Source organism: Akebia trifoliata, chromosome 11 (assembly GCF_017979445.1).
Source record: "Akebia trifoliata isolate Shusen 1 chromosome 11, ASM1797944v1, whole genome shotgun sequence".
NCBI lineage: Eukaryota > Viridiplantae > Streptophyta > Magnoliopsida > Ranunculales > Lardizabalaceae > Akebia > Akebia trifoliata.
The window spans coordinates 9,909,393-9,932,989 of NC_141385.1; the positions used below are offsets into that span (position 1 = coordinate 9,909,393).

Genomic DNA, 23,597 nt, shown 5'->3' on the forward strand with positions numbered 1-23,597 from the left:
ATAAATTAATTTAGAAAAATAAATAATAATTTATTAGATAGTTACTTTACTTTTATTGGATGCATGGGTGGTGGTCAGGAGCGGATTTAGAATGGGGGCACTTGCTCCCACAAGAGTTTTCAAATTCTACGAATTAATGTGTTATTGCGATAGATTTTAACGGTAGATAAAGAAATCCGTCACTATTGCCTTCACAAGAGTTTTCAAATTCTACGGATTAATGTGTTATAGATTTTAGCTAGTTAGAAAATCAGCACTCATTACAAATAAACCCTTTTGATGTATGTGTATTTTCACAGTCTACCTTCTAGTTAACATAATCAAAGAATCATAGTGACAAAGTTCTAATTCAATGATTATTCATCTAGGGTTCAATTCGGAGAAGTTTTGTAAAAGAGTCGACAAAATTTCGAAGATAATCTAAAATATTTTATTGGATTTCTAAACAAAACCTATCATCATCAACCTCTCTTTCTAAATCCTAACTTCTGTGACATTTAAATGTTTAAAAAACTAAAATTTTGGAGATAAATGATAAAAATATTTTCATATTCCATGATTAATTGAGGGATTGTCGATTGATTCATCAATTCGTCGAATTAATCGGTTAATCCCTAATTTGGAGAATTTTACAAAATTTTTGAAAAATTCGACGAATTTTTATGACTATGCAAAGAATAATGATTTTCTGATTCGGAGAACTTTACGAATTTTTTGAAAAATTCAAAGAATTTTGTGACCATGTAAAGTATAATGATTTTTTGTTGCCTCCCCACCCCCTCCCCTTTGACATACGCCCCCATCAGAGAACCATAGATCATTTACTTCTTGATACATAACCATAAAATATTTTTCTTGCATACATCAAAAGGGACGTCAAAAAATCATGACTCATAATTAAAATAAGACATTTACGTATTTTTCCATCAAGATATTTGAGAATATATCATGTATGCCTAATATAAATCTCAAAAGTCGTGATAAAATGACTCGCCAGGTGGCATACTCAATCGATTCACTGACATGACAAGTTTGGGAACTGTAGATCTTTTCACCTCGATATACACGGTTGCACTTCCCCATAAAAAAGTGTATCCCAAGACGGAAAGATCTATAATTTCCTAACTTGTCCATGTCAATGAGTTAATTGAGTATGCCACCTGGCAAGTCATTTTATCACGACTCAAATCTCAATTATCAAATGTGGTAAAAATATGTGATTTTTATTTATTTATTTTATTAATAAATACAATTTGGAATTTGGAATCCAAGGTTAATTTGCTAAACAAATTAAGGGCATTTACTATAAAAACATTCAATTTCCAAAGTGTGCACTTTATTGCGCTTGCCCACACGTTAACAAGACCCTTTTTCTAGTTTATTTATGGGTCTTGTTAGTTGTTAACAGGAATAAATACACTTTTGAAATTGCACAATATACAGAAAATGCCCTTAAAAAGTATTATCTTTACCAAAATACCTTCAGATCCCATTCCAAAGTGTATTTATTGCACTTTAACGTATACCCTAACAAAACCCCAATTTATGGACAATAAAAAGATGATTTGAATTTCATGGAATCCATGGGTCCAGTTAAATGTGCGACAGAATATTTTATAAAAGGGTGGGTTGCAGATTACAAAGAACCAACTTATTAAAAGCACTTTATCATTCAAATTGACACATATACGACACGTCACCAACCAGGATTGTGACACCTATCTACGTGAAAAGATATAAAAGGACGAAGTTTACACGTTGCACCACATCTGATAGTCCACGTCACGATCAAGTAATCTGAAGCCCAAAAGAAAAGACGACGTAGAGTGAAGAATGTTTTCGATAAGATAACCGTGGCAAGAGCTCATTGGTTAGCTTCTTATTCTGATGCAACTGATACGATTGACTACCGTACCTACTGTGTACTGATCTTGTACTCCAGGGAGGTGGTAACTATCCAGCTATATGGCTGGTTAGTGTTCTACGTAGCATTCTTTTTTTGTTGGGCCCACTGGCTCATGAAATTTGTAGCTCTTGTTCTAACTTATAATCGTCAGAAGGGGTACTAGTAATGGATCCAGTCTGGATCATGGTTGATCTGAGACCGATTTTATTGGATCGAACCCAAACTGTTTTATTCAATTATATTTTATAGGATCAAAACCTGATTGGATTTTTCTTACTAAATACCGATCGGATCATTTATCAGATCAAAATCTTGTCAGATTGGATCCTTCTTAGAACCGAAATCCAAACGTCGTTTCAGATCAGAACATACGGATCGGTTGAATTTTGGGGTTTGGTCCGATCCATTTACAGACCTAAGTAGGACAGGAAAAATGGCAATCACATGGACAAGGAGTTGGGTAGCTACTTAACTTCATGGAGTTTAGAAACAACATTAAGTGGTCCTTTATAGTTGGTACACCTTCATATAATTCTGACATTTGTTCTCCACCAGATATATGGACTTTGGGTACCATCCTCATTGACTTCAGCTGTCCAAAAGACTGAAATTGATTTGGATTTATTATATCTCCAGATGATCATGATTTTTTTGCAGACCGATCAGATGCACCTAACGAGAAAATTTGTTGTTGGGGTATCTTTATATAATACCACGGGCTTACTATATCACATGTAGATCATTATTTTAAAAATTATAAAGCAACTTCAGATCAAGTTGAATTGCAACTCAACTCCAAACTCCTGTGTGACATATGGGACTCGTCCAATCAGCCGTTATGCTGGTCCACTCTTGATGAACCTATACACCTAAAATCAGTCTGATTGGTGATTCTACTTGTTGAATTCTTCCTCTTCATAAGGGCTCTAAATGCACCCATGGCCCTCTTGAGAAAACCCATTTTTTTAAAATGCTGGAATCAAGGTATCAAGTGGCCAACATAGGAGGCCCAGAATTTGATTATTAACTAACACCGTGGAGTATAGGATCCATTCCCTTTCCAAGAGGAAGGTGGATAAGAACAAAACCTCCACACGCAGCTTAGCCCTCTCAAAAGCAGGAAGGCAAGTAAGTGACGGCTCCTCTATAAAAGATCACAAAGCAAAGAAGAAAAAGCGCCAAAAGAAACCTGATCCCATTGGTCTGGTGGGCCCATCAATCAAAGCCCACATAGACCAGTTCACAACAAGATACTCTACCCCAACTCCTAACCCAATTATTTATTTATATTAAACCACAGACAATACATTATGGAATCTGAAACACACACAACACACATATACTCTCTCCCTTTACATTTGCGGATTAATTAAACAAAACAAAGATGTCAAGCTTTCCAAATTTTACCCATAAAAAGAAGAACAAGAGGAGGTTCAGTGATGAACAGATAAAATCTTTGGAGTCTATTTTTGAATCGGAATCAAAGCTCGAACCCATGAAGAAGATGGAGCTCGCAAAAGAGCTCGGGTTGCAACCTCGACAGATAGCTATATGGTTTCAGAATAGACGAGCACGATGGAAGTCAAAGCAACTCGAGCAAGACTATTGTATACTAAAAGCCAATTATGAAAATTTAGCTGTGGAGTTTGAATCCTTGAAGCAAGAGAAGCAATCCTTGGTGACACAGGTAGTCTTACTTTCTTTTTTTTTAATCTTTCTAGTGGATCCATTATTATTAGATTTTAAAGATTGTAAATATGTTATTGTTGTTTTATTTGGGCAGATGGAAGATCTGTTGGGAAAGCCTAGAGAGGTTGGAAATAGCACTGATGGTGAATCAGAAAATGGAGATGTCAAGGTTGAATCTGATAGGAAGCCGAGTTTGTCATTGGAAGAAGGATCGAAAATTAGAGTGATCACAAGTTTGAACAATGAAAACAGCCAGGATATCGAGTATTTGAAGCAGGAAGGAGAGAATGGCGTTAGTGTAATTAACGTGACGGAGAACGTGGATGGAGTCCTAACATCACCTGAAAATTGGTGCAATTCCACTTCTTGTGGGCTTTTCGATCAACCATGTAGTAGTAGTTCACAGTGGTGGGATTTCTGGTCTTGAAAAAAAATTAAAAAATAATGTTTAGGAGAATATGTACTTGATCTTCCTTTTTTGGTAGGTTCGAGTGTCCTAGACCATTTTGGGCGAGACGAATTTTCAGAACTTGATTTCATGGAGGGCACAGAATTTCATCAGCCAAAACATCATCAAAGCCTTATCCCAATAACTGGAGACGATTGAATGAGTCTTGTGCCACCATTCAATTCTATCTGAATCCGTGTCTTCTGTTAGTTCAAGCAATTTCATTTTTGCTCTAGCTACTTCATTCCACGTCTTTTTTTCTCACTATCCCTTAATGTTTTCTTCCTGTAAAGTTGGATTTCAGTAATTTTGATGTGAGATAGGTTTAAAACGATAGTATGGGCTATAAGGCGAGGCAAGAATATGGAGTTCAAAAGAAGATTTGCAGGGAAACAGAAGGCATATGAACACACTGAACGAAACCCAACTTAAAAAAATGGCCTACAGGAACAATCGGAAATCTGTTTTGGAAACTCAAAACAATCTAATGTAAATATGTATAATTTTTGTAAGACTACCAACACCAGATTCCATGAGCAAAGAAAAGAGAAGTTTCCTCAAGTGTTCTTTAAGTGAATGAAGCATTTGTGAGAAGGCCTGAAACATTATATTGCATTAGATATACATGAATGAACACACATGAAGTCAGGCCAACAAAAATGCAACAAATTTATCTTGAAAATATCTTCTTCAAGGGTGGAACAAAGCAAGCACTAGAAATATCTCTCTCGTCATTCGTTCCTCTTTTTTCTCGACCATTAAAAAAAAATTTTAAAAATCCTCGAAAGTATATGTAACTAGATCCTAGGTGTTGATCTTTTCTGATCGCATGCCGTCATCAACTTCCCATTGTGACAAAACACTAGTAGATACAACAACAACAACAACAACAACAAAGCCTAATCCCAAAGATTGGGTTGGCTAACCATAAGACTAGCAGAGACATAGCAAAAAAGAAAAAAAGGATTAATGGATAGAATAAAACATAGTAATTGGATCGGTTTAAAAATAAATGAGTTGCTAGTCATAAAATATCATTTCCATCAGACTTGAACCTAACTAAAATAATAAAATAACAAAGATTTGGAGAATTTTACCCCCTTTTCCTCGACGTAAGTCGACCTTAGGTAAGGGATTTGATCGGGATTTTTCTCCCACTTATGTATCATATATGGATATGCAGGGACGTTTTAATTCAAAAAAGCAAAACAAAAAAGAGGATATGTATGAAAAATAAATGCTTTGTAGGATGCGAACTCATTTGAGTAAAGTGCTTATATTACAAAATTGGCCCCGAAAGCCAGAGCTAAGTCTAATTATCTAAAAGTAGTTAATATTGTTAATGCTACTCTTTAGCCTTAAGTGGCATCTCAAACGGATTCCTCGTCACTAGAAAACCAAAGAAAAATATATATTTTAAGAAAGAGGTTAGGTTTCCATTGACCAAGATAAAATGTTTCCAATAAAGAAAGAGGTTAGGTTTCTATTGACCAAATATGTTTCCAACTAAAACGTACACACAATGCATCAGATTCTAAGGCAACCCTTGAGTGAATAAGGAAAAAAAAAAAAAAAAGTCAACATTGGGTAGCATTTTTCTGACATTCTTTTAAAAGAAAGGGAGCACTATGAAGCAACTTTAAGTGCATTATAACAATGAAGACATGTTAACTAGTTTCTCAAAGATACTCCCTTACACAAGTTAAAACATTTTGTCTAGTTGATATAATTGACAGTTAATGGGAAGGAAATAGGAATTCAAACTTCAAAATGCAGGCACAATAAAATATCAATAATATTGACTTAAACTTGTTTTAAATACATCTATAATACAAGACATGGATAAGATTACTTTCATAACAAAGAATAAAGAGCTAATATAAGTGGACTTTTCACTGACTTGGTCTTTTAATGCTCGGACTTCACTTGTACACCTTTATTATGTTGAAACGCTCTGTGCTTGCACAAGCCTCTTTTGACTCCTGCATGAGTGGCAATAAACTGAATACAAAATAACAAGAGTAGGCAGGAATGAGACAAATAAATAATACCAATTAATAAAGAGATATTCTATTGCCACACCAACTTTTAATAAGGGCACCCCAATCCATGTGATATATCAAAAAAGAATTTAGTACACATCTTGGGGTGGGGTGCTCTTAGTAAAAAATGGTGTGGCCATAGAAGCTCTCAAAATAAATATTAATATCTGTGTATTTAGGAATTGTGCAAGTTGAAGGTTTTGATGATGATTGATGATGATAATAAATGTGTATCAAATAACACCCAAATTTCTAAATTGATTTCGAGTATCATCTAATAATATGAATTAGTAAATCATATCTTGAAACCAGATCATTTGAACGTCAATATTTGAATAAAATTCTAATAAAGCAGCATTCATAGATATATAAGGTAGCATAATCGGAACCGATATAAAACTGTGTCATGAATTCATGATACAAGGTTTTAAATTATGAAGAAAAAAAATTTGATATTCCACTTTGGTCTTGTGAAATTTCTATGGATCAAAAACTTTACCAAATCAGCTATGACCTCTAAAAATTCTTGTAACTTGACCAAGATCCTCTAAATTTGAACATTTAGTACGGATTTCAGCGAAGACTGAAACTAAAGGACTTCTACTGGCTTCTACCCTGCTCCACTCTGAACATGAATATCTACAATATTCCTACAAAATTTTTGGAAGTAAATAATAAAAGGGAAAATTTTCTAAAGAGATCTCTAATTATCATGAAAAACTTTGAACAAACTCTAGAAGAAATATTCCTGGGTATTGTGCTTTGCAAAAGTCTTGGATGCTGTCAAAAGATTTTTCAAAACCTATGGATTCTTTGGGGGAGAACTCTGCACCAACATATTAGCACCAATTGAATGAAATGATTTAAACTAATAAAATAAAAAATTGGATAGGTAAGCAGGATTTGAACCCATGACCTCAAAGTGGCATTGCAATATATCAACCGAGATATGGGTCCAACTAATTTTGTTTGATTTCAATTTCATTTCCTATTGGTTCAAGTATTTGTCATGCAAAGCAGCAACCTTGAAATATGATGTTTTCTTCTTAACAAGGATTACTATATTGGAGGAGAAATAAGTAATTTACAGAAAATATGCAAGGGAGCAAGCCTCTGAATCTAAAGGATTTTGACATGAAAAAACACCTTACATTTCTAGAAAACATCTCATAAGCACGACCAGGTAATACCTATACACGAGGAAGTGAGTTTTTGGAAAATTCAGTTGTCAAATCAATTTGGCAGCATCTTTATATATGGTGATTCTTAAGTGCTGCAACACGCATTTTTGGAAGTAGCACTAAGAGCATCTCTAGCCATGACTCAAATTTGAGTAAAAGCTTCATTTGACATGGAGCACTACAATGGAAAACTCCAACTTTTACTCAAATCTTTTTTCGAAAATTCCCAGCTTATCCCAATAGCATATTTCTTTCATTTTTTAATCCAAATTTTTTTCTCACTCCCATCTTTCCCCTCCAAAACCTATTTCCCTCTCAATTTTGTCCTCCTTCCCAAATTTCCTTCCCTCCAAAATCTTTTTCTCTTCCCTTTAAAACTTTCCCTCCTAAATTTCTTTCCCTCCATCTCCACTTTTCCCCCCAAACTAAATTTTATCTATTATTTTTCTATAAATAAATCTTTCCATTTATCATTATCACTCAACTCATTAGTGATAATGTCATGGAGGGATATAACTTTATTTTATGGATGTAACTTTTAAATTTAGTTGAAACAATCAATGACGCTATTAGAATTTTCAACATTTCATTAATTTAAAGATAAAACATTTATCTCTATTTCGAGCAATAATCTCTCGTTCAAGATCTTCATAGTGGGATTTCTGCATGGGTGTTAAATTGGTCATGTCCATTAACATAATTTTATAATCCTCATTTTTCTGTTCTCTCTCATTTATCATCGCTAACATATGTAGTTGTTTCTCCCTATTCTCAGCCTTACTATGATAATCTACAACTTTTTGTTGTTTTCATTCCATAGTCTAAGAGGGCATACTCGTCGACACTTCAATAAGTTTAGTTTTGTTGGCTACCAAACTAGTATACTGGACATCATGAACCGCCTTCTTCATTTATGATTATTTCTCAATCTTGTCGCCAATTAGTCATTTTGATTTCCTTCTTGAAGATTGTTAGTCCAGTTTTAATTCGGAGTCGAACGATACTGAAGTAGTTGGAGTATAAAGAGTTGAAGGGATGAAATTTAAACTGTAGGTTTATTGAAATGTCTTTTAATTTCATCCCATTTACAACTGAAGCATAATATTTTTCAACATGTATCAAATGTAAAGTGTTTTTTGGATAACATGATACATGCGTTTTGCCTCACCGATCCAAAATTAAAATCTAAAAATATATTGAATATCTAAAATTACACCATAATTTTTTTATTTTGAAACAAATATTCTATCTACTTCTCCAATTCCATTTTGTAGACTCATTTGCACTGGATCAAAAATATCAGAAAATTTATTTACTGCCTTTTTGAATCAAAGATCAATGGTAAGACAAAGAAATGATGATTCTATATTTGTTCAACAGTCGGTTGGGAAGATAAATAAACGCAAACACGGTCCCAAAATACCGTCATAGTCTGAGTCTTACCAACAACTGGGTCTTGAGAGATGACCAACCAAGCTCTACAAAGTGCTTCATCTTCCACCATACTAAACAATTTACCATGAAAACAACCACTTTGAGAAAGTATTTCTACTCTATGAGATTCCTTTAAACTTAGAGAATCCTCAAACATTATATAATCATCCACAAATTTAAATAGAAAAATATAAAATAACACGATAAAAAAAGGGATAAAATTAGGTTTACAAAAGTATAAAATTAAAAATAATTAAAATTTTAGAAGGAAAGGGAGGAGAAAAGAATATGAATAACGGGTGTGAGAAGTAAATGTGAAGTGATAAACAATAGTGTGTGAGAAGTAGACGAGTAGTTTAATAGGGAAAAAAATATTTTTTTGATGGGTAAGCATGACTTGAACCCACGACCTCAAAGTTTCTTTACAATGTGTCAAAACAACTGAGCCATGGGTCTAAGCCCATGGGGAAAAAAATATGACTGTTTGAATTTTTACCGTTGGAAGTCAAAATAGAGTAAATTTTTTAGTCTCCCTTGATTTGAGTCTCTTTTGATTTGGTATGGGTTTGAGTAAAGGAGTAGAGCTCCTATTAACCTATTTTTACTCAAATTCTGAATTTGAGTAAAAGACTAGAGTAAGGGCTGGAGATGCTCTTAGACATCTAAATTTTTCCCGCATTACAATTCTAATTCATATCATCCTAGCTGAAAATTTTCTCCATATAAGATGTATTTCACTATTTTGTTTTTTAAGATTCGTCTCTTCAATACAAATAGTAATTACTATACAACCCCAAAACCAATCACTTCGGTCATGGAAAAGTCAAAGAGATCAAGAATAGGTGTTAGAATCCATCTATTCTTACTCATCAAAAAAGGTCCCCCACAAATGGAAAAAATTCTCAAATCAATAGATAAGTCTAACCCTTAGGCTCAGTCACAAGGTTCATCGAATATGCAAAAAAAATCACCAAAAGGGATAAACTAAAAAAATCAGCTATTAATCAAGTATTTCAGACAAAATTTGTGGTCTTAAAAACAATTGGTGATTTTTTCATGATATCAGTGTTTTTTTAAATAATCACAAAAAAAATTTCGAGCTTCCCCATCATTCCAAATTTTTAGCCTCTCCATTTTTTTTGAAACTTGAATTTATCCAAATTAACCGAACTAACCCCCTGCCAAGTAATTGTCGAATCTGAACTTTGCGACTATGCCCTCAAGGAGCTTCTATTAGTTTCATATGGGACTATTTCCCCCATATGAGTGACTCTCACTTCCTTCTCAAACATCTTTTCATTAGATTTTAAAATTATCTCATCACTTCTAACAGAAATATAATCTAAAGCATCAATATAAGAGCATTTCTAACCCTGACTCTAATCCTTACTCAAATTCAAAATTTTAGTAAAAATGGAAAAACAGGTGTTCCACTCCTTTACTCAAACTCATACCAAATCAAATGAGATTCAAATGAAGCGAGACTCAAATCTTAAACGGTCATATTTTAGCTTTCAATAGTAAAAACTTAAACAATCATATATTTTCCTATAAAACTCCTACTTTACTCCTCACACATCATTCTTCATCTACTCCTCACACACCATTCTTCATCTACTCCTCACACCCATTCTTCATATACTTTTCTCTTACATTTTCTTCTAAAATTTTAATTATTTTAATTTTATATTTTTATAAACTTAATTTAATCATTTTATTAGTTTTTTTTTTATCTTATTATTTTTATTTTTTCTCTTCAAACTATGGATGCTTATGTAATGTTTGAAGATTCTCCAAGTTTGGAGGAATCTCATGAAGTAAAAATAATTTCTCAAAGTGGTCGTTTTCGTGGTAAATTGTTTAGTATAGTAGAAGATGAAGCACATTGTAAAGCTTGGTTGGTTGTCTCCTAAGATACAATTATAGGTAATACTCAAACTACGACAATATTTTGGGACTCTATACGCATTTATTTCTTTTCCCAATTGAATGTTGAACAAAATAGAATAACATTCTTTGTTTCACTGTTGGTCACTGTTGGTCTTTAATTCAAAAGACAGTAAATAATTGTTTTGATCAAGTGCAAATTAGACAACAAAGTGGAATTGAGGAAGCAGATAAGGTATTTATTTTAGACTAAAAAATTTATGATATAATTGTAATTTTAGATATTCAATATCTTTTGGGGATTTTATTTTCAGATTGGTTAAGCTAAACGCATGTATCATGCTATCCAAAAAAAATCACTTCACATTTGATACATATTGGGGAATATTGCACCCCAGTCGTAAATGGAATGAAATTAAAACACATTTCAAGAAACCTACAGTCTAAACTTTACTCCCTTCAACTCCCTCTACTCCAACTACTTTAATATCTCTCGACTCCTAATACATCTGGACCAACAATCTTCAAAAGTGAGATCAAAACGACTAATTCGTAATAAGACTGAGAAAAAATCACGAATGAAGAAAAAGGTTCATGATGTTAAGTATAATGGTTTGGTAGCCAATCAAACTAAACTTATTGAAGTGTTGACGAGTATGTCACAAGAAAAAAAAGGTGTAGATTGTCATGATAAGGTTGAGAATAGGGAGGCACACCTACAAATGTTAGCGATGATAAATGAGAAAAAACAAAGAAATGAGAATCGGAAATCATGTCAATAGACATAACCAATTTAACTCCTATGCAGAGATCCTACTACGAAGATCTTCAATGACAAATTATTGTTTAAAATAGAGATAATATATTTTAAATATTCTACGTTTAAAAATATCATGTATTGTTTTTATCTATTATTGTAATATTTATTTAATTAATGAATATAATATTATATCTTTCAATGAAAGAAATGTTAAAAACTTTAATAACGACAATAACTATTCCAACTAAATTTAAAAGTTACATCCATAAAATAAACCAATATTCCTCCATGACATTATCAATAATGAGTTGAGTGATGATTGATACACGAAAAGAATTATTTATAGAATAATGGCTAAAATTTAGTTTGTGGGAAAAAGTGAAGATGGGAAGGAAAGTTTTACAGGGAAAGGAAAAAAGAAAAAAAAAAAGAGAGAAGATATCCAGTTTCTTTCCATATTGTTTGGTCTAACATAGAAAAACTTAAGTTTGGAGAGAAAAAAAGGGTAGAGTTGTAAGTTTTGGTGCTTTTATTAGTCGTGAGCATTTCTTTTCTTTCGTCAGTTAACAATCCAAACAGGAGAAATTGAGAGAAACTCACCGTTTTTTCTTTTCTTTTCTCTCCATTTCTCTCAGTCCAAATACACCGTAGAGGGAAGGGAAAATTGAGAGAGAAATAAGTTTTGGAGGGAAAGAAGTAGTGGAAAGATAAGAGAGAGAAAAATATTTATATAAAAAATAAACGAAATATGTTATTGGGATAAGATGAAATTTTTTTTAAAAGATTTAAGAAAAAAACAAATTGTAGTTTTCCATTGGAGTGCTCCGTATCAAATGAAGCTTTTGCTCAAATCTTAGCAAAAATTTGATTCATGGCTGAAGATGCTAAGGATTCAATCAGAAACCTAATCACTACGAATTCAATTTACAAGAAAAGTTCCTAAACACAAATCAGAATCCATTAAAATAAATACTATAAATCAAATTATAGAAATTTTATCAAAGATTCAATCATGAATCACAACTTTTTCGACAACATTCTTCTTTGAATTATCTATGAAGATAGAATTACCTTGAACAGATCGGTTTTTTTTCCCCTTCAGTGATCTAATTCCTGCTAGTTCTTCCATTCCTCGATCGAACTAAAACACAAACAACGTTAAAAATAAATAAAAAATAAAAATCAATTTTTATTTAAAAAGAAGGAATTTGCGCAGAAAACAACAATAACAACTGCACAAAAGACCTAGAAACACAGTAGAGTCACCTAATGATCTCCATGGGAACTTCAATGTCGCAATTCTACGCCAATCTTTGCATCGTTTCAAGCTCTGATAAGATAGTGTTTCTGCTTAAAAACCCTAAAATCAAGAAACCTAGAAGGCTGGCATTTGAAATCGAAACCAATTCAAATGAATGAAAGGCCAGGGGTTTTCTGAATGGAGTTGATGGCAAGGTAGAGATTCTGCTTCGGGTCATCCTGATCGTTGATAAGCTTGACTTAACCATTAAGAGCAGTTGCAATTTTAGAGGAACTGTGTGATGAACTCATATTTCAGTTGTTTGTTGTTGTTGCGTAGGGTTTTTTTCACGGAACAAGAAATTATTGTTAATATTATTAATAAGATGCAAGTAAAGGACATGTGACAGTTTGGCCGAGTGGTCTAAGGCGCCAGATTTAGGCTCTGGTCCGAAAGGGCGTGGGTTCAAATCCCACAGCTGTCAAGGGTTTTTAGAATTATTTTCTCTTTGGTCTTGACTTTGTTCTTAGGGCGAATTCTGATCGGGTATGTGTCAGATAAGATCTAACTCAGATTTTACTAGCTCAAATTATAATCGTTTTTAATTTTTGTTAAACATATACCTACATCCGACCTGATCAAATTAATTGATTGGGGTCGGATTTCTGATCGGATATGTGTCAAATAAGATTTAACTCAGATTCTACTAACTCAAATTATACCCGTTTTTTTATTTTTGTTAAACATATACCTAAATCCGACCCAATCGAATTAATTGATTGGGGTCAGATAATTTCAAATTATGATAAAATATATTTTTTTTAAATGTGATTTCAATTTAAGACCTCTCCAAATCGGATATATATCCATTATTGTGAAGATGATGAAAAAACCTTTTTTTTTTTTATTATACATATATTTTAATTTGAATTTATCGTATTAAATTTAGATAAACAGATAATCAGATTGGATAGAATGTATATCATATTCGACCATAAAAATATTCTAATAATAATAATTACGATTAAATTTACCCAAATTATTAATAAGATAAAAAATTTGTACCCATACCCAAATAACTTGGGTAGGATGAGTTGATAAGTAGATATTATCTGACCCATTGCCAAATCTAATCGTTAATCTAAGATTCTAACACCTTAGGTGCTCGAATATTAAGAACAAGATAGGATTTTGGATTAATCCCAAGTATTAGTGGGGCAGGCTTTGACTAGGATTCGAGGCCCAGGCCCATTAGTACTGATTCCACCAAGAATGGAGGAGGTCTTACTAATTTTCACTATTTCTCAGGGATTAATAAAAGCTTCCTTAAAAAAATTAAAATGTCTTACAGGTACTGCCCTATCTCTTCTACTACCCACAAGATTATTCCTCAGCCCCTCACTTGCTTTCTCAGTGAGGGAGATATGGCTTTCTCAGTGGCAACGACACACACGGCGTATTTTAGCGGCTGCAGGGCTTCAAATAAGGCCATCCTCCCATCTTCATCTCTCAAAATTCCTCGCTTGGGCCCTCCTCTATTCTGGCCATGGGAAAAGGTACCTGGTTTTATTAAGGCGCAATTTAGCAAATTCTGAGTTTAACAAACAACCGGCGCAATGTAGCAAATCATATTGTTGTTTGATTTTGGCAGGTAAAGATGGGCCCACTAACTGTATCACCAATGGGGTTCGGAACGTGGGCCTGGGGCAATCAACTGTTGTGGGGTTATCAAGAAGAAATGGACGGTGATCTTCAAGCGACGTTTAATCTAGCGGTGGAGAATGGGATCAATCTCTTTGATACAGCTGATTCTTATGGGACTGGAAGACTTAATGGTCAAAGTGAAAGACTTCTTGGCAAATTCATTCGTGAGTTTCAAGGTCAGTTTTTAACTTACTTAACTGAAATTAACTGATAAAAATATTTTATTATAATAAGAATTTTAATTTGGGAGTTGTATTTCCAAGCACCTTTAAATATATATATATATATTAAGTGTAATAATCAGGTAAATCATGGTTTAATGAGTAGTTCGATGCGAAGATGACCCGACTATACGATTTTGGAGTTGATTGGGCAAGATAATCAATGTGAATGGTCCATCATATTGATTTGTTTGCGAATAGAGATGACTCAAAATTATTAACTTGATCGAGTCAATTGGGTTTTGTGTCTTATATATAAGGGAAATAGTAATGTTCAGGAATTTAGTTATTTTGTCTTTTAGTGAAAAAAATAGAATTATATATAAATACGACTTTATATATTATTGAAAAAAGGGTTCAGCCAATCATAGATAATTGGGACATATTTGTTAAATATTTGTGAGAAAATGTTGGGGGATGTGAAATATTTTGTAAATATGGTCTTAGGAGGGATTTATATTATCAGGAAACAAGCGAGCACGAGATGACATTGTGATTGCTACGAAGTTTGCTGCATATCCTTGGCGCCTTACACCCGGACAGTTTGTAAAAGCTTGCAAGTATGTTTCTAGTACAAAGATTTGCTTTACTTATACAATGTGTATACACATTCGTATATTTTTCGTTTCTATTTCCAATCGAATTTGACTTGTTTTCTCATCTTCTCGATAAGTCATCCAATTCCAGTTTAATCTTGATTTGATGTATTTTGGGTCGAGGTTCTAGTCCTTCAATTCAACTCAACCCGCCTAACATTTAATCTGTTGATCACTAACAACTAAACATTAGTGCCGTTTTGGCATCAATTATTAAAATTTGGCCGCAAATTATTACAGGTTGTCATTGGATCGAATGCAAATTGAGCAAATTGGAATAGGACAATTGCACTGGTCTACGGCAAACTATGCTCCTTTGCAGGAAATGGCTCTGTGGGATGGTCTAGTGGCAATGTATGAGAAGGTTACTGTAATTTATTTTCAAGCCATATAGCTATTTCAGTCGTTAAAATGAGGATTCTCACATAGAGAATTGGTTTTCCTGTGAAATTTTAATTTTAGAATTGCACCTTTTAATCAGTTATGACTTTTTCGTTTCAACATGAGAAGATGATTTTAATGTTGAAGCTTGAGATATAACATGCAGGGTTTAGTTCGAGGTGTTGGCGTGAGCAATTATGGACCAAAACAGCTTATAAAGATCTATAATTACCTCAGCTCAAGAGGTGTTCCTCTTTGCTCAGCTCAGGTACTACCTTCCAACTTGACACACATTGGTTTTGGTTAGAATCTGTGAGGATAACACGGCTCTCCGTGTCCGTGTCTTTAAGTCAAAGAGAGAAAAATTCAATCTCAAAAATGAATATGTACGGAAAAATATTTAATATCAAGGAAAAAATTTCTGCCATATAGATACTTAACATTAGGAGAAAGTTGGCTAAGATGGTTTGGGCATGTTCAACAAAGACCAATTATAGCTCTAGATAGAAGAAATATTCAAGTTGAAGGTCCTAAAAAAATGAGAGGAAGACCTCAAAATGACGTGGATGGAGGCCATAAAAGTAGATATGAACTCACTACTAATAACAGAAGACTTGACTTTGGACAAAATGGAATGGAGGAACAGAATTTGTTTAGCTGACCCCAAATCTTTGGGATAAGGCTCTGTTGTTGTTGTTGTTTACTTGGGGTGATTGACCTAATATTCTTAAAGACTCTTTGCTATAGGTACAATTCTCTCTCCTAAGTATAGGGGATGATCAGATAGAAATCAAAGAAATATGTGATTCTCTTGGTGTTCGCTTGATCTCATATAGTCCTCTCGGTCTTGGAATGCTTACGGGGAAATATACCGCTTCCAAGCTTCCACGAGGACCACGGTACAAAAAAAAAAATTCTCCCCTCTCTCCAAGTTACAGAAATATGTGATTTTCTTGTAAAAAAAAAAAAAACATTATTTTTTTATTTTCTTACAGGGCTTTGCTATTCAGCCAAATCCTACCAGGTTTGGAACCTTTACTGAGTTCATTAAGAGAAATTGCACAAAGAAGGGATAAAACTATACCACAAGTACTTCCTCTAAACTCTTTCTTAGTATTTTCTATCCATAATTATACAAATTCTAGTTCGAAATTCAAGTGACTTGCATTTCATGTGTTAACATGTGATTTATTCAACCCATGATCAAAATTAAGCATTCCATGATTTAAATTTTTGCTGAGTTAACCTGATAATTGTCCATAGAAGAAGCAAAGATGGTCTGATTTACTACCCTACCCACTAATCAGAGTCACCATCTTTGATGATCTTGTTGAGCTTTCTCTCGTATATATATAAGAAAACTATGTCGTTCATTGATAAATTTTGTGCCAAGCGGTGATACCAAGACTCCAAAAAACAAAAATGTTATTTGGCACCAAATGCTATTGCTTCTGAAGGCATCTTTCGTAAAATTGAATTTTCGTGATCTAACAGTGAGTAAGTTCTTGTTATCTCAACTGATTATGTTTGTGTCAATGAAGTAATGTCTCCATGTTTAGTCCTTTAATGCTTGGTCTAAGCTTCAACCATCAAGAAACAAAACATTACGTTATTCTATCGATCTCATTCATTTTTATATAAAATCGTGTTTTATCATCACATTTCGTCAATATCACACTCCTTTGTAATGTAGATGATTTTGTTGGCAGGTCGCGATAAATTGGTGTATCTGCAAGGGAACAATTCCGATACCCGGAGTAAAGACGGTAAAACAAGCAGAAGAGAATTTGGGTGCTCTCGGTTGGCGACTCAGTTCAAATGAGATTCTTCAGTTAGAATGTGCAGCACGCGAGTCACCTCGAAAGATGATTCAAAATATCTTTCAGACCAAATGAATATTCCCATTCCACTATCAAAATGATTATCCACAATTAAGCTTGCGTTCCCATTGTTCTTGAAATGTGTGGTACAGATAAAGGATTGGAATTAATTGGGGGAAAATGTACTTTTTTGTGTGGCCAAAAGTTTAAAAGATTTGAATTATTTGGGGGGCTAAATGTACCTTTTGTGGGGAAAATTATGACAATGTACACATGCTATTCAAGAGGGATGAAGTCGGGACGATTCTAAACTACAATTAGAGTGTGTTTACTTGCGAGAAAATCATTTTTTTAGAATTTGTTTTCGAGAAATCTTATCTCTCGAGAAAATTGTAAGGTTCAATTGTACATAGGAAAATCTAAAAAATAAATAAATAGGATAGAAAAGAAGTGACGGGCGATGTGGTTTTTTTTTTTTTCCTGATTTTAATCTATTATACGTCTTTTCTCATTATCTCCATCTATATCATTTTTGTTCTTATTATCACTTATTAGAACTTAAAACCAATGTTTTAAAAACAAAACCAATGATTGGAGTAAGAGTCGTGATAACCTGATGCCCTCCTCTGACATACACTCTCATAATAGAATCGTAAATCATTTGCCTCGGGATACACAAGAAAAAGATATATGATTTAAATAATTATGATTTTGTGATGGGGACGTATGTCAGAAAATCATTATTCTTAGAGCAAATATTTGTCAAAAGTAGTTGGACCCTGGTTTAACATGGTTGGACTGTTGATGTCTAAAATCATTCCCTAAAGCACCTTTATTCATATTCATTAAAGAATAAGACTCATGAAAATCAATGCCTTTAACTGAATCGATTTAATTTTTTAATCCAATTAGAACACCGGTTTGATCTAATTTTTAAAACACTATTTAAAAATTGTTTGTTATTTCTAATTGAGTTTGTAATCGGCCTCCGTCGATTGTAACCAAACCAAACATTATATGTTTTTGGAAAATAGCATTTTAATTTCAGCTTTCTTGATTTTTTTAAAAACTAAAATAATTACGATATTTTAATTCTATATTTCGATCAAAGATGGAAACTGAGCATTATCCTTTACTAGATAATTTCAATTATTTTTGCGAATAAGATGTTACCTCGAAATACGAAATTTTAAAGTTATGTGGAGTCTTGACCAGGACATGACTTAAAAGTCAATGAGTGAGACAAGCGAACGCAAAAAAAGTGTGCCACGTGGTTAAATTGTGGGTCATAACATCTAAGTTCAATCTATTGAAAAGAACAGTGAAGTTCTACCTAAATTCGAACACCCGTAAGAGTGTGACACGTGGTTAAATTGTGGGTCATAACATCTAAGCTCAATTTATTGAAAAGAACAGTGAAGTTCTACCTAGATTTGATCCCATATCTCGAGACCAATCAACGGTGTGGGACCTTAAGAAGACCACCATCATTTCTCAAACCGTTTTGATACAAATTGCCCAAACGTCTCTCTCTCTCTCTCTCTCTCTCTCTCTACTGTGTTTCTGCAAAGATTCCCAAAAAGGGATGAACGACCTCTCCAATGCTCTTCTTAGAGACCACCAAAACAATCGCCATTGTTGCAGCTGCAAACCCTTTCCTTCTCCATCTCTCTGGGTTCTTGCCTCTCTCTTCTTTCTAGGTTTCTCAGTCTCAATCTTCATCTTTGTTGTCGTCCACAACGCCATCTTCTTCATCTCTTTTCTTCTTCTATCATCTCTGGTTCTCTCATTTGTAGTCTGGAATCTAGTCAACTGGAGAAGAAAAGGAGCCATCTTGATCTTCCTCAACTCGTTCCCTGACTCGGACCTTCGCTTTGCTACTGATGGACAGCTTGTTAAGATCACTGGGGTAACTTTTTCTTCAATTTCTAGGGCTTCTGTTCATCTTTAAAAAAAAATTGTTCATTTTCATTTAATCTATTGTGGAACCAAAATTAGAAAGATTATCTGTTAGTTTTTTGGAAAAGAAATTGTTGATTTGGTGGAATCGACAAATAATGCATCAAGTTATCTGTTAGTATTAATCAAAGATAACGTTCGAATGCAACATTTTTCATCTAATTTTATTGTTTTTTTTTAATGGGTGGTTCAAAGTATTAAAGGGTTCATTAATAATGGCTCAATGGCTGATCAGCATTACCTATAATTTCATCAATTCGACATTATAACATTATAGTTCTAGAAATATGGTAAATAACAGTCGTTATAACGTTATAACAGGTGTTATTTGCATTTGAAGTCTAGCATCTTTCTGAAATAATGCATCTCATTCTATCATTATGTTTTTTATAATGTTCATATAAAATTAAATGAATTGTTAAAATAAGAATTATGAAAAATTTGTAGAATAATAAGTAAATTTATGGCTATATATCAACTGTTATAATGGATGTTATTTTTAAATATTTTTCTTAAAATAATGTCTGGAATAAAAAAGTTGTAAATGAAAAAAGGGGTTCTATGAACTACAGCGTTACATAACAATAAGATAATGGCTTATTTGTAACAACCCTTATATGGGGAATAACAGCCGTTATGAAAAAAGGGGTTCTATGAGCTATAGTGTTACATAACAATAAGATAATGGTTTATTTGTAAAGACCCTTATATTGGGAATAGCGGCCGTTATGAGCAAAGGGGTTCTATGAATTATAGTGTTACATAACAATAAGATCATAGCTTAGGGCATCACTGCGTTACCAATAATATTACGGTTTTCTGTATCAGTGAAGAGCTATTAGGTTATCAGTGTGAGGCTGCTTGAATGCTATACAGTTCTGTGATCATTCTACCAAGAATTTGGGACCGCTAATCATTGCATGATAGTTGGCTCGAATACATCACAATACCCTTGTCCAACAATTTGAAAGAAAAACAGTACTATTTTGTAAATTTAATATCTTGTCCCCACCACCTCCCGCTCCAAGCTAAGTTCTGGCAAGGGTGTCATAAAGTGCTTTGATTCAGTTGTTTCAGTGTTGTTATTACATCACATGTTTTACCCAGAAAAAAATAAAACCTTCTTTGTGCTGCTTTCAATGCATTTACTTTTGCGCAGATTTGGTATGATGAGTTAATGTTATGTTGTACAATGTGATATTAATTTCATTAAATATCTGGATTTGAAGTAGAGGGAAAATAGTTTTTTGAATTTGATTCAATTGTTCGTTGAGGCATAATTGCATAAACTTTCCCGCATTTGAATTTATCACGCTGTATATGTTGTTTCTTGGCCCATCAATTACCTTTTAACTTTTCATTTATATAATTGATTAGGTGCTTCTTCACAATTCTTTGTGGATAATATGTTTCTTTTAGCCAATCGTAAGCCAGACCCTTATGTTATTCTAATGGTTTCAGTCTGCTTCATGTGGAAGTATCTCTCTTGAATCATCATATGAAAAGGTACCCAGATGTATTTATACATCCACTTGTTTGTACGAGTATAGAAGATTTCAGTCGAAGTCAGCAAATGTTAACCATGGATGCTTCCAGTGGAGTTCAGCATATTCGGAGGTGTGGTAATTTTTCTCTCATAACTCTGGAAAGTATTGCTTTAAGTTCTTCCATTTTTTCTGTTCATTGCTTTTCATTTTTCCAGAGACTGATTTCGTTATTATTAGTTGGTGTTTTTCTCTAAAAAGTGCTATGTTTCAAACTTAGCTCTCGTTCCGTGTCTTAACATTGACATGAGATGTATTTTTTTGATGGGTAAGCTGGACTTGAACCCACGGCTTCAAAGTTGCTGTTCAATGTGTCAAACCAACTGAGCTATGGGTCTAAGCCCTTGACATGAGATGTATTGATTTGCTTGCATCCCTATTGTTACATAATCTCTTACTAAGAATTAGAAGAATCCAACATAAATATTCTATGGTTTTTCAAAGATGTTTAGTAGTTTTTTTGTCATAAGCACTTTTGAAATTGGACTGCAATGCCTATACTTAGTGTTGAGTGTTGTGTTATCCACCTCTGCTCTCGGGTGTCACGTGCTCACGTATTGTCCCCCAGTTTGACCCATGACCCTCTTATATTCATAGTTGCGCCTTCCCCATCAGATCGATCTTTTGGGGTAAATGGTTATCAACACTTAGTACTGTCGATTTTCTAGCTGTTGGTTTCTTATTGCCACGGAGCATTTTTTTTTTTCAGCAATTCAATGCCTGTTTGGAATTAGTATTATCAAGAAAGATCTTCTTTGCTGGCAAAATAATGGTTTCAGATCATAAGCTTAGCTAACAGTATTTATATCTTACATGTATTCCTTTATTCTATATTTAGGATAACACCCAGAAGTTTCTTTATGAGTTGAGAATGTTTGTAAAATATAGGAGTGGCCCAGTAGATGATAAAGAAAAGTCAATTGAGATGGGTTTTTGGTCATGTGCAATGAAGATTGATGACACCTCTGATGTTCGAATATGCAAAGATTCTCTTTTAAATTGATCGTGACCAACAACATTTTGTGGGTCTCTGTGCAAAACTAGTTCCTTTAACATCTCAAGATTTAGAGGAATACTAAGGGCCTTTTACGAGGTACCCCAAAATCCAAATGAGGTAAATATAGAAGCCTAGCTATATTTTCTTCACTTATTTGATTCTTGTGCTTTTGTTCTCTTTTTTTCGTAATAGAAAAATAATTTGATGACCATTTTGTACCTTTTTTTTAAGATCTAGTAAACTAAGTCCCCCCCCTTCTTTTTTTTAAATGAAATTATGCTTCATCTTTATATGTTTAGTTCTTTTTCTTTTGCTAAGAGTTCTAGTTCTTTTCTAGATAAGCTGAAACTTTCTCATTGGCAGAGATTCAGTACAGACTTCTACATAACAGATATGAAATCTGGTATGAGAGCTATGGTGAAAGCTGGTTATGGTGCCAAAGTTACACCATTGATAGGTGAAAGCACACTTATCAATACTACAAGCAAAAACAGAATACTATCACCTTACTTGACGAAATGGCTAGGAGAAAGGAACCTGTCAGCAGAAGCTCGTCTATTACGTCTTGACGAAGGGTAACACAGTCTAATTTTTAGAAAATATTTCCATTTTCATTTTCAGTTGATTTAATTTTTTTTTTTAGAGATTATAAACTGAAACTTTGTATGTGATTTGGCAGATATGTGAAGGAGGGAAGCTCTGTCACCGTGATCGGATTGTTGCATAGAAACAATGATGATGTTATGATTGTTCATCCATCTGAACTTATATCTACCGGTTGTCTTTGGAAAAAATTTCTCATTCCCATTGACGTTGATGGGTTGATCTTGACAGTCCCTGAAAACAACGGTTCTGTAGCTTAACCAATATATCTCACCAAGACCACAGTGGCGAGTGATAGAACAGTTGTTGCTACCCCGACAAGGAATTGTTTTAGTAGGGGTTCGGATTGACCTGTTTCATCTGGTCTTTTAGAAGGATTCTACTACATGACTCACCCAACTACCAAAGTTGCATAAAACCAAGGAAGGGTCTTACCCAGGTGTCTTCTTTTACTTCTGATTATTCTCTCCCAAGTCCCGACATTAAATCTGACCATAGTCGAAAAGTTATATTGTCCTTGTAGGTTTTTTGAATCCAAATCAGTAAACTTTAGAGGAATTGTGTGCAACCCAGTTGGCATTAAGTTGCTTCCCATCTGGTATGGTATCTCTTTTGAAATTCAGATAAAATGCCTCATGTTCATCGTTTCTTTGTTAGTCATGAGGAACCAGAAGGCACCCGTCCTCAATGTAACCATGAATCTGCCGCTCTAGACTAACCAGAGTTGATAGCTTGGAACCTTGAGTCAGAATACTGGCCTGTGTAACTGGGCAAGGATTTCCTTTTTCTTTTTTTAGTGGGGGTGGGTAATTTTCTGGAGCAAATGTTATTACAGACGATAGATACAATGTTTTGTTTGGGGAATATTTTATTTTTAGACTGAATTGTGCTGTTTAAGTTAGTGTTATATTAGTCTTAATTTTTTTTTAAGTTAAATAATATAGTTTTATAATTTTTTTATGAGGAATGCTAGCAAACAATTGCTAAAGGGCATTGAACACTTTCAAACCTGGAAAAGGCGAGAAGATAGGCTTAAGTTCACTAATTATATACTTTATTTTTTGGGGTTGAAAATGTTTGCTAGTATTTCTCTTTTCTAATAAGCAAAACTATTTATATTGTTAAAAATATAAAAAAATAAAAATGCATATACGTACCAGAGGGGCCATGAATTTGGACACAGAT

At 33.7% G+C, this 23,597-nt stretch overlaps 3 protein-coding genes, 1 long non-coding RNA gene and 1 other non-coding gene across 5 annotated transcripts; 4 read left to right on the forward strand and 1 right to left on the reverse strand.

Moving 5' to 3' along the window:
* The first annotated feature begins 3,167 nt into the window (after positions 1 to 3,167).
* On the forward strand, positions 3,168 to 4,615 carry LOC147390835 (homeobox-leucine zipper protein ATHB-12-like). Its single transcript, XM_086458681.1, has 2 exons — positions 3,168 to 3,593; positions 3,690 to 4,615. The coding sequence occupies exons 1-2, from the start codon at positions 3,291 to 3,293 to the stop codon at positions 4,020 to 4,022; spliced, it is 636 nt and encodes a 211-aa protein (XP_086314807.1). The 5' UTR covers positions 3,168 to 3,290; the 3' UTR covers positions 4,023 to 4,615.
* A 1,199-nt stretch (positions 4,616 to 5,814) lies between these two features.
* Positions 5,815 to 12,922, reverse strand: LOC147390836 (uncharacterized). Its single transcript, XR_015182880.1, has 3 exons — positions 12,614 to 12,922; positions 12,419 to 12,488; positions 5,815 to 6,025 (listed from the first exon to the last, which is right to left on the reverse strand). It is a non-coding gene; the product is annotated as an uncharacterized LOC147390836 (long non-coding RNA).
* A 69-nt stretch (positions 12,923 to 12,991) lies between these two features.
* TRNAL-UAG (transfer RNA leucine (anticodon UAG)) lies at positions 12,992 to 13,071 on the forward strand. Its single transcript has one exon. It is a non-coding gene; the product is annotated as a tRNA-Leu (tRNA).
* Positions 13,072 to 13,958: 887 nt separating this feature from the next.
* On the forward strand, positions 13,959 to 17,626 carry PLR1 (NAD(P)-linked oxidoreductase superfamily protein). Its single transcript, XM_086417143.1, has 8 exons — positions 13,959 to 14,143; positions 14,239 to 14,467; positions 14,979 to 15,072; positions 15,349 to 15,472; positions 15,656 to 15,757; positions 16,237 to 16,388; positions 16,485 to 16,578; positions 17,199 to 17,626. Exons 1-8 carry the CDS (start codon positions 14,012 to 14,014, stop codon positions 17,382 to 17,384), a joined length of 1,113 nt encoding a protein of 370 aa, XP_086273269.1. The 5' UTR covers positions 13,959 to 14,011; the 3' UTR covers positions 17,385 to 17,626.
* A 1,209-nt stretch (positions 17,627 to 18,835) lies between these two features.
* LOC147390839 (protein SHOU4-like) lies at positions 18,836 to 23,319 on the forward strand. The gene is made up of 4 exons (XM_086457428.1): positions 18,836 to 19,218; positions 20,730 to 20,885; positions 22,173 to 22,384; positions 22,489 to 23,319. Exons 1-4 carry the CDS (start codon positions 18,895 to 18,897, stop codon positions 22,670 to 22,672), a joined length of 876 nt encoding a protein of 291 aa, XP_086313554.1. The 5' UTR covers positions 18,836 to 18,894; the 3' UTR covers positions 22,673 to 23,319.
* Positions 23,320 to 23,597: the final 278 nt, after the last annotated feature.

Bases quoted from the DNA above. Each gene is read 5' to 3' on its own strand.
- LOC147390835 (XM_086458681.1), top strand. From the start codon at position 3,291: ATGTCAAGCTTTCCAAATTTTACCCATAAAAAGAAGAACAAGAGGAGG. The intron at 3,594-3,689 runs GTAGTCTTACTT...TTATTTGGGCAG, and splicing joins AGCAATCCTTGGTGACACAG to ATGGAAGATCTGTTGGGAAA.
- PLR1 (XM_086417143.1), top strand. From the start codon at position 14,012: ATGGCTTTCTCAGTGGCAACGACACACACGGCGTATTTTAGCGGCTGC. The intron at 14,468-14,978 runs GTCAGTTTTTAA...TTATATTATCAG, and splicing joins ATTCATTCGTGAGTTTCAAG to GAAACAAGCGAGCACGAGAT. The intron at 15,073-15,348 runs GTATGTTTCTAG...AAATTATTACAG, and splicing joins CAGTTTGTAAAAGCTTGCAA to GTTGTCATTGGATCGAATGC.
- LOC147390839 (XM_086457428.1), top strand. From the start codon at position 18,895: ATGAACGACCTCTCCAATGCTCTTCTTAGAGACCACCAAAACAATCGC. The intron at 19,219-20,729 runs GTAACTTTTTCT...TAATGGTTTCAG, and splicing joins AGCTTGTTAAGATCACTGGG to TCTGCTTCATGTGGAAGTAT. The intron at 22,385-22,488 runs GTAACACAGTCT...GTGATTTGGCAG, and splicing joins CTATTACGTCTTGACGAAGG to ATATGTGAAGGAGGGAAGCT.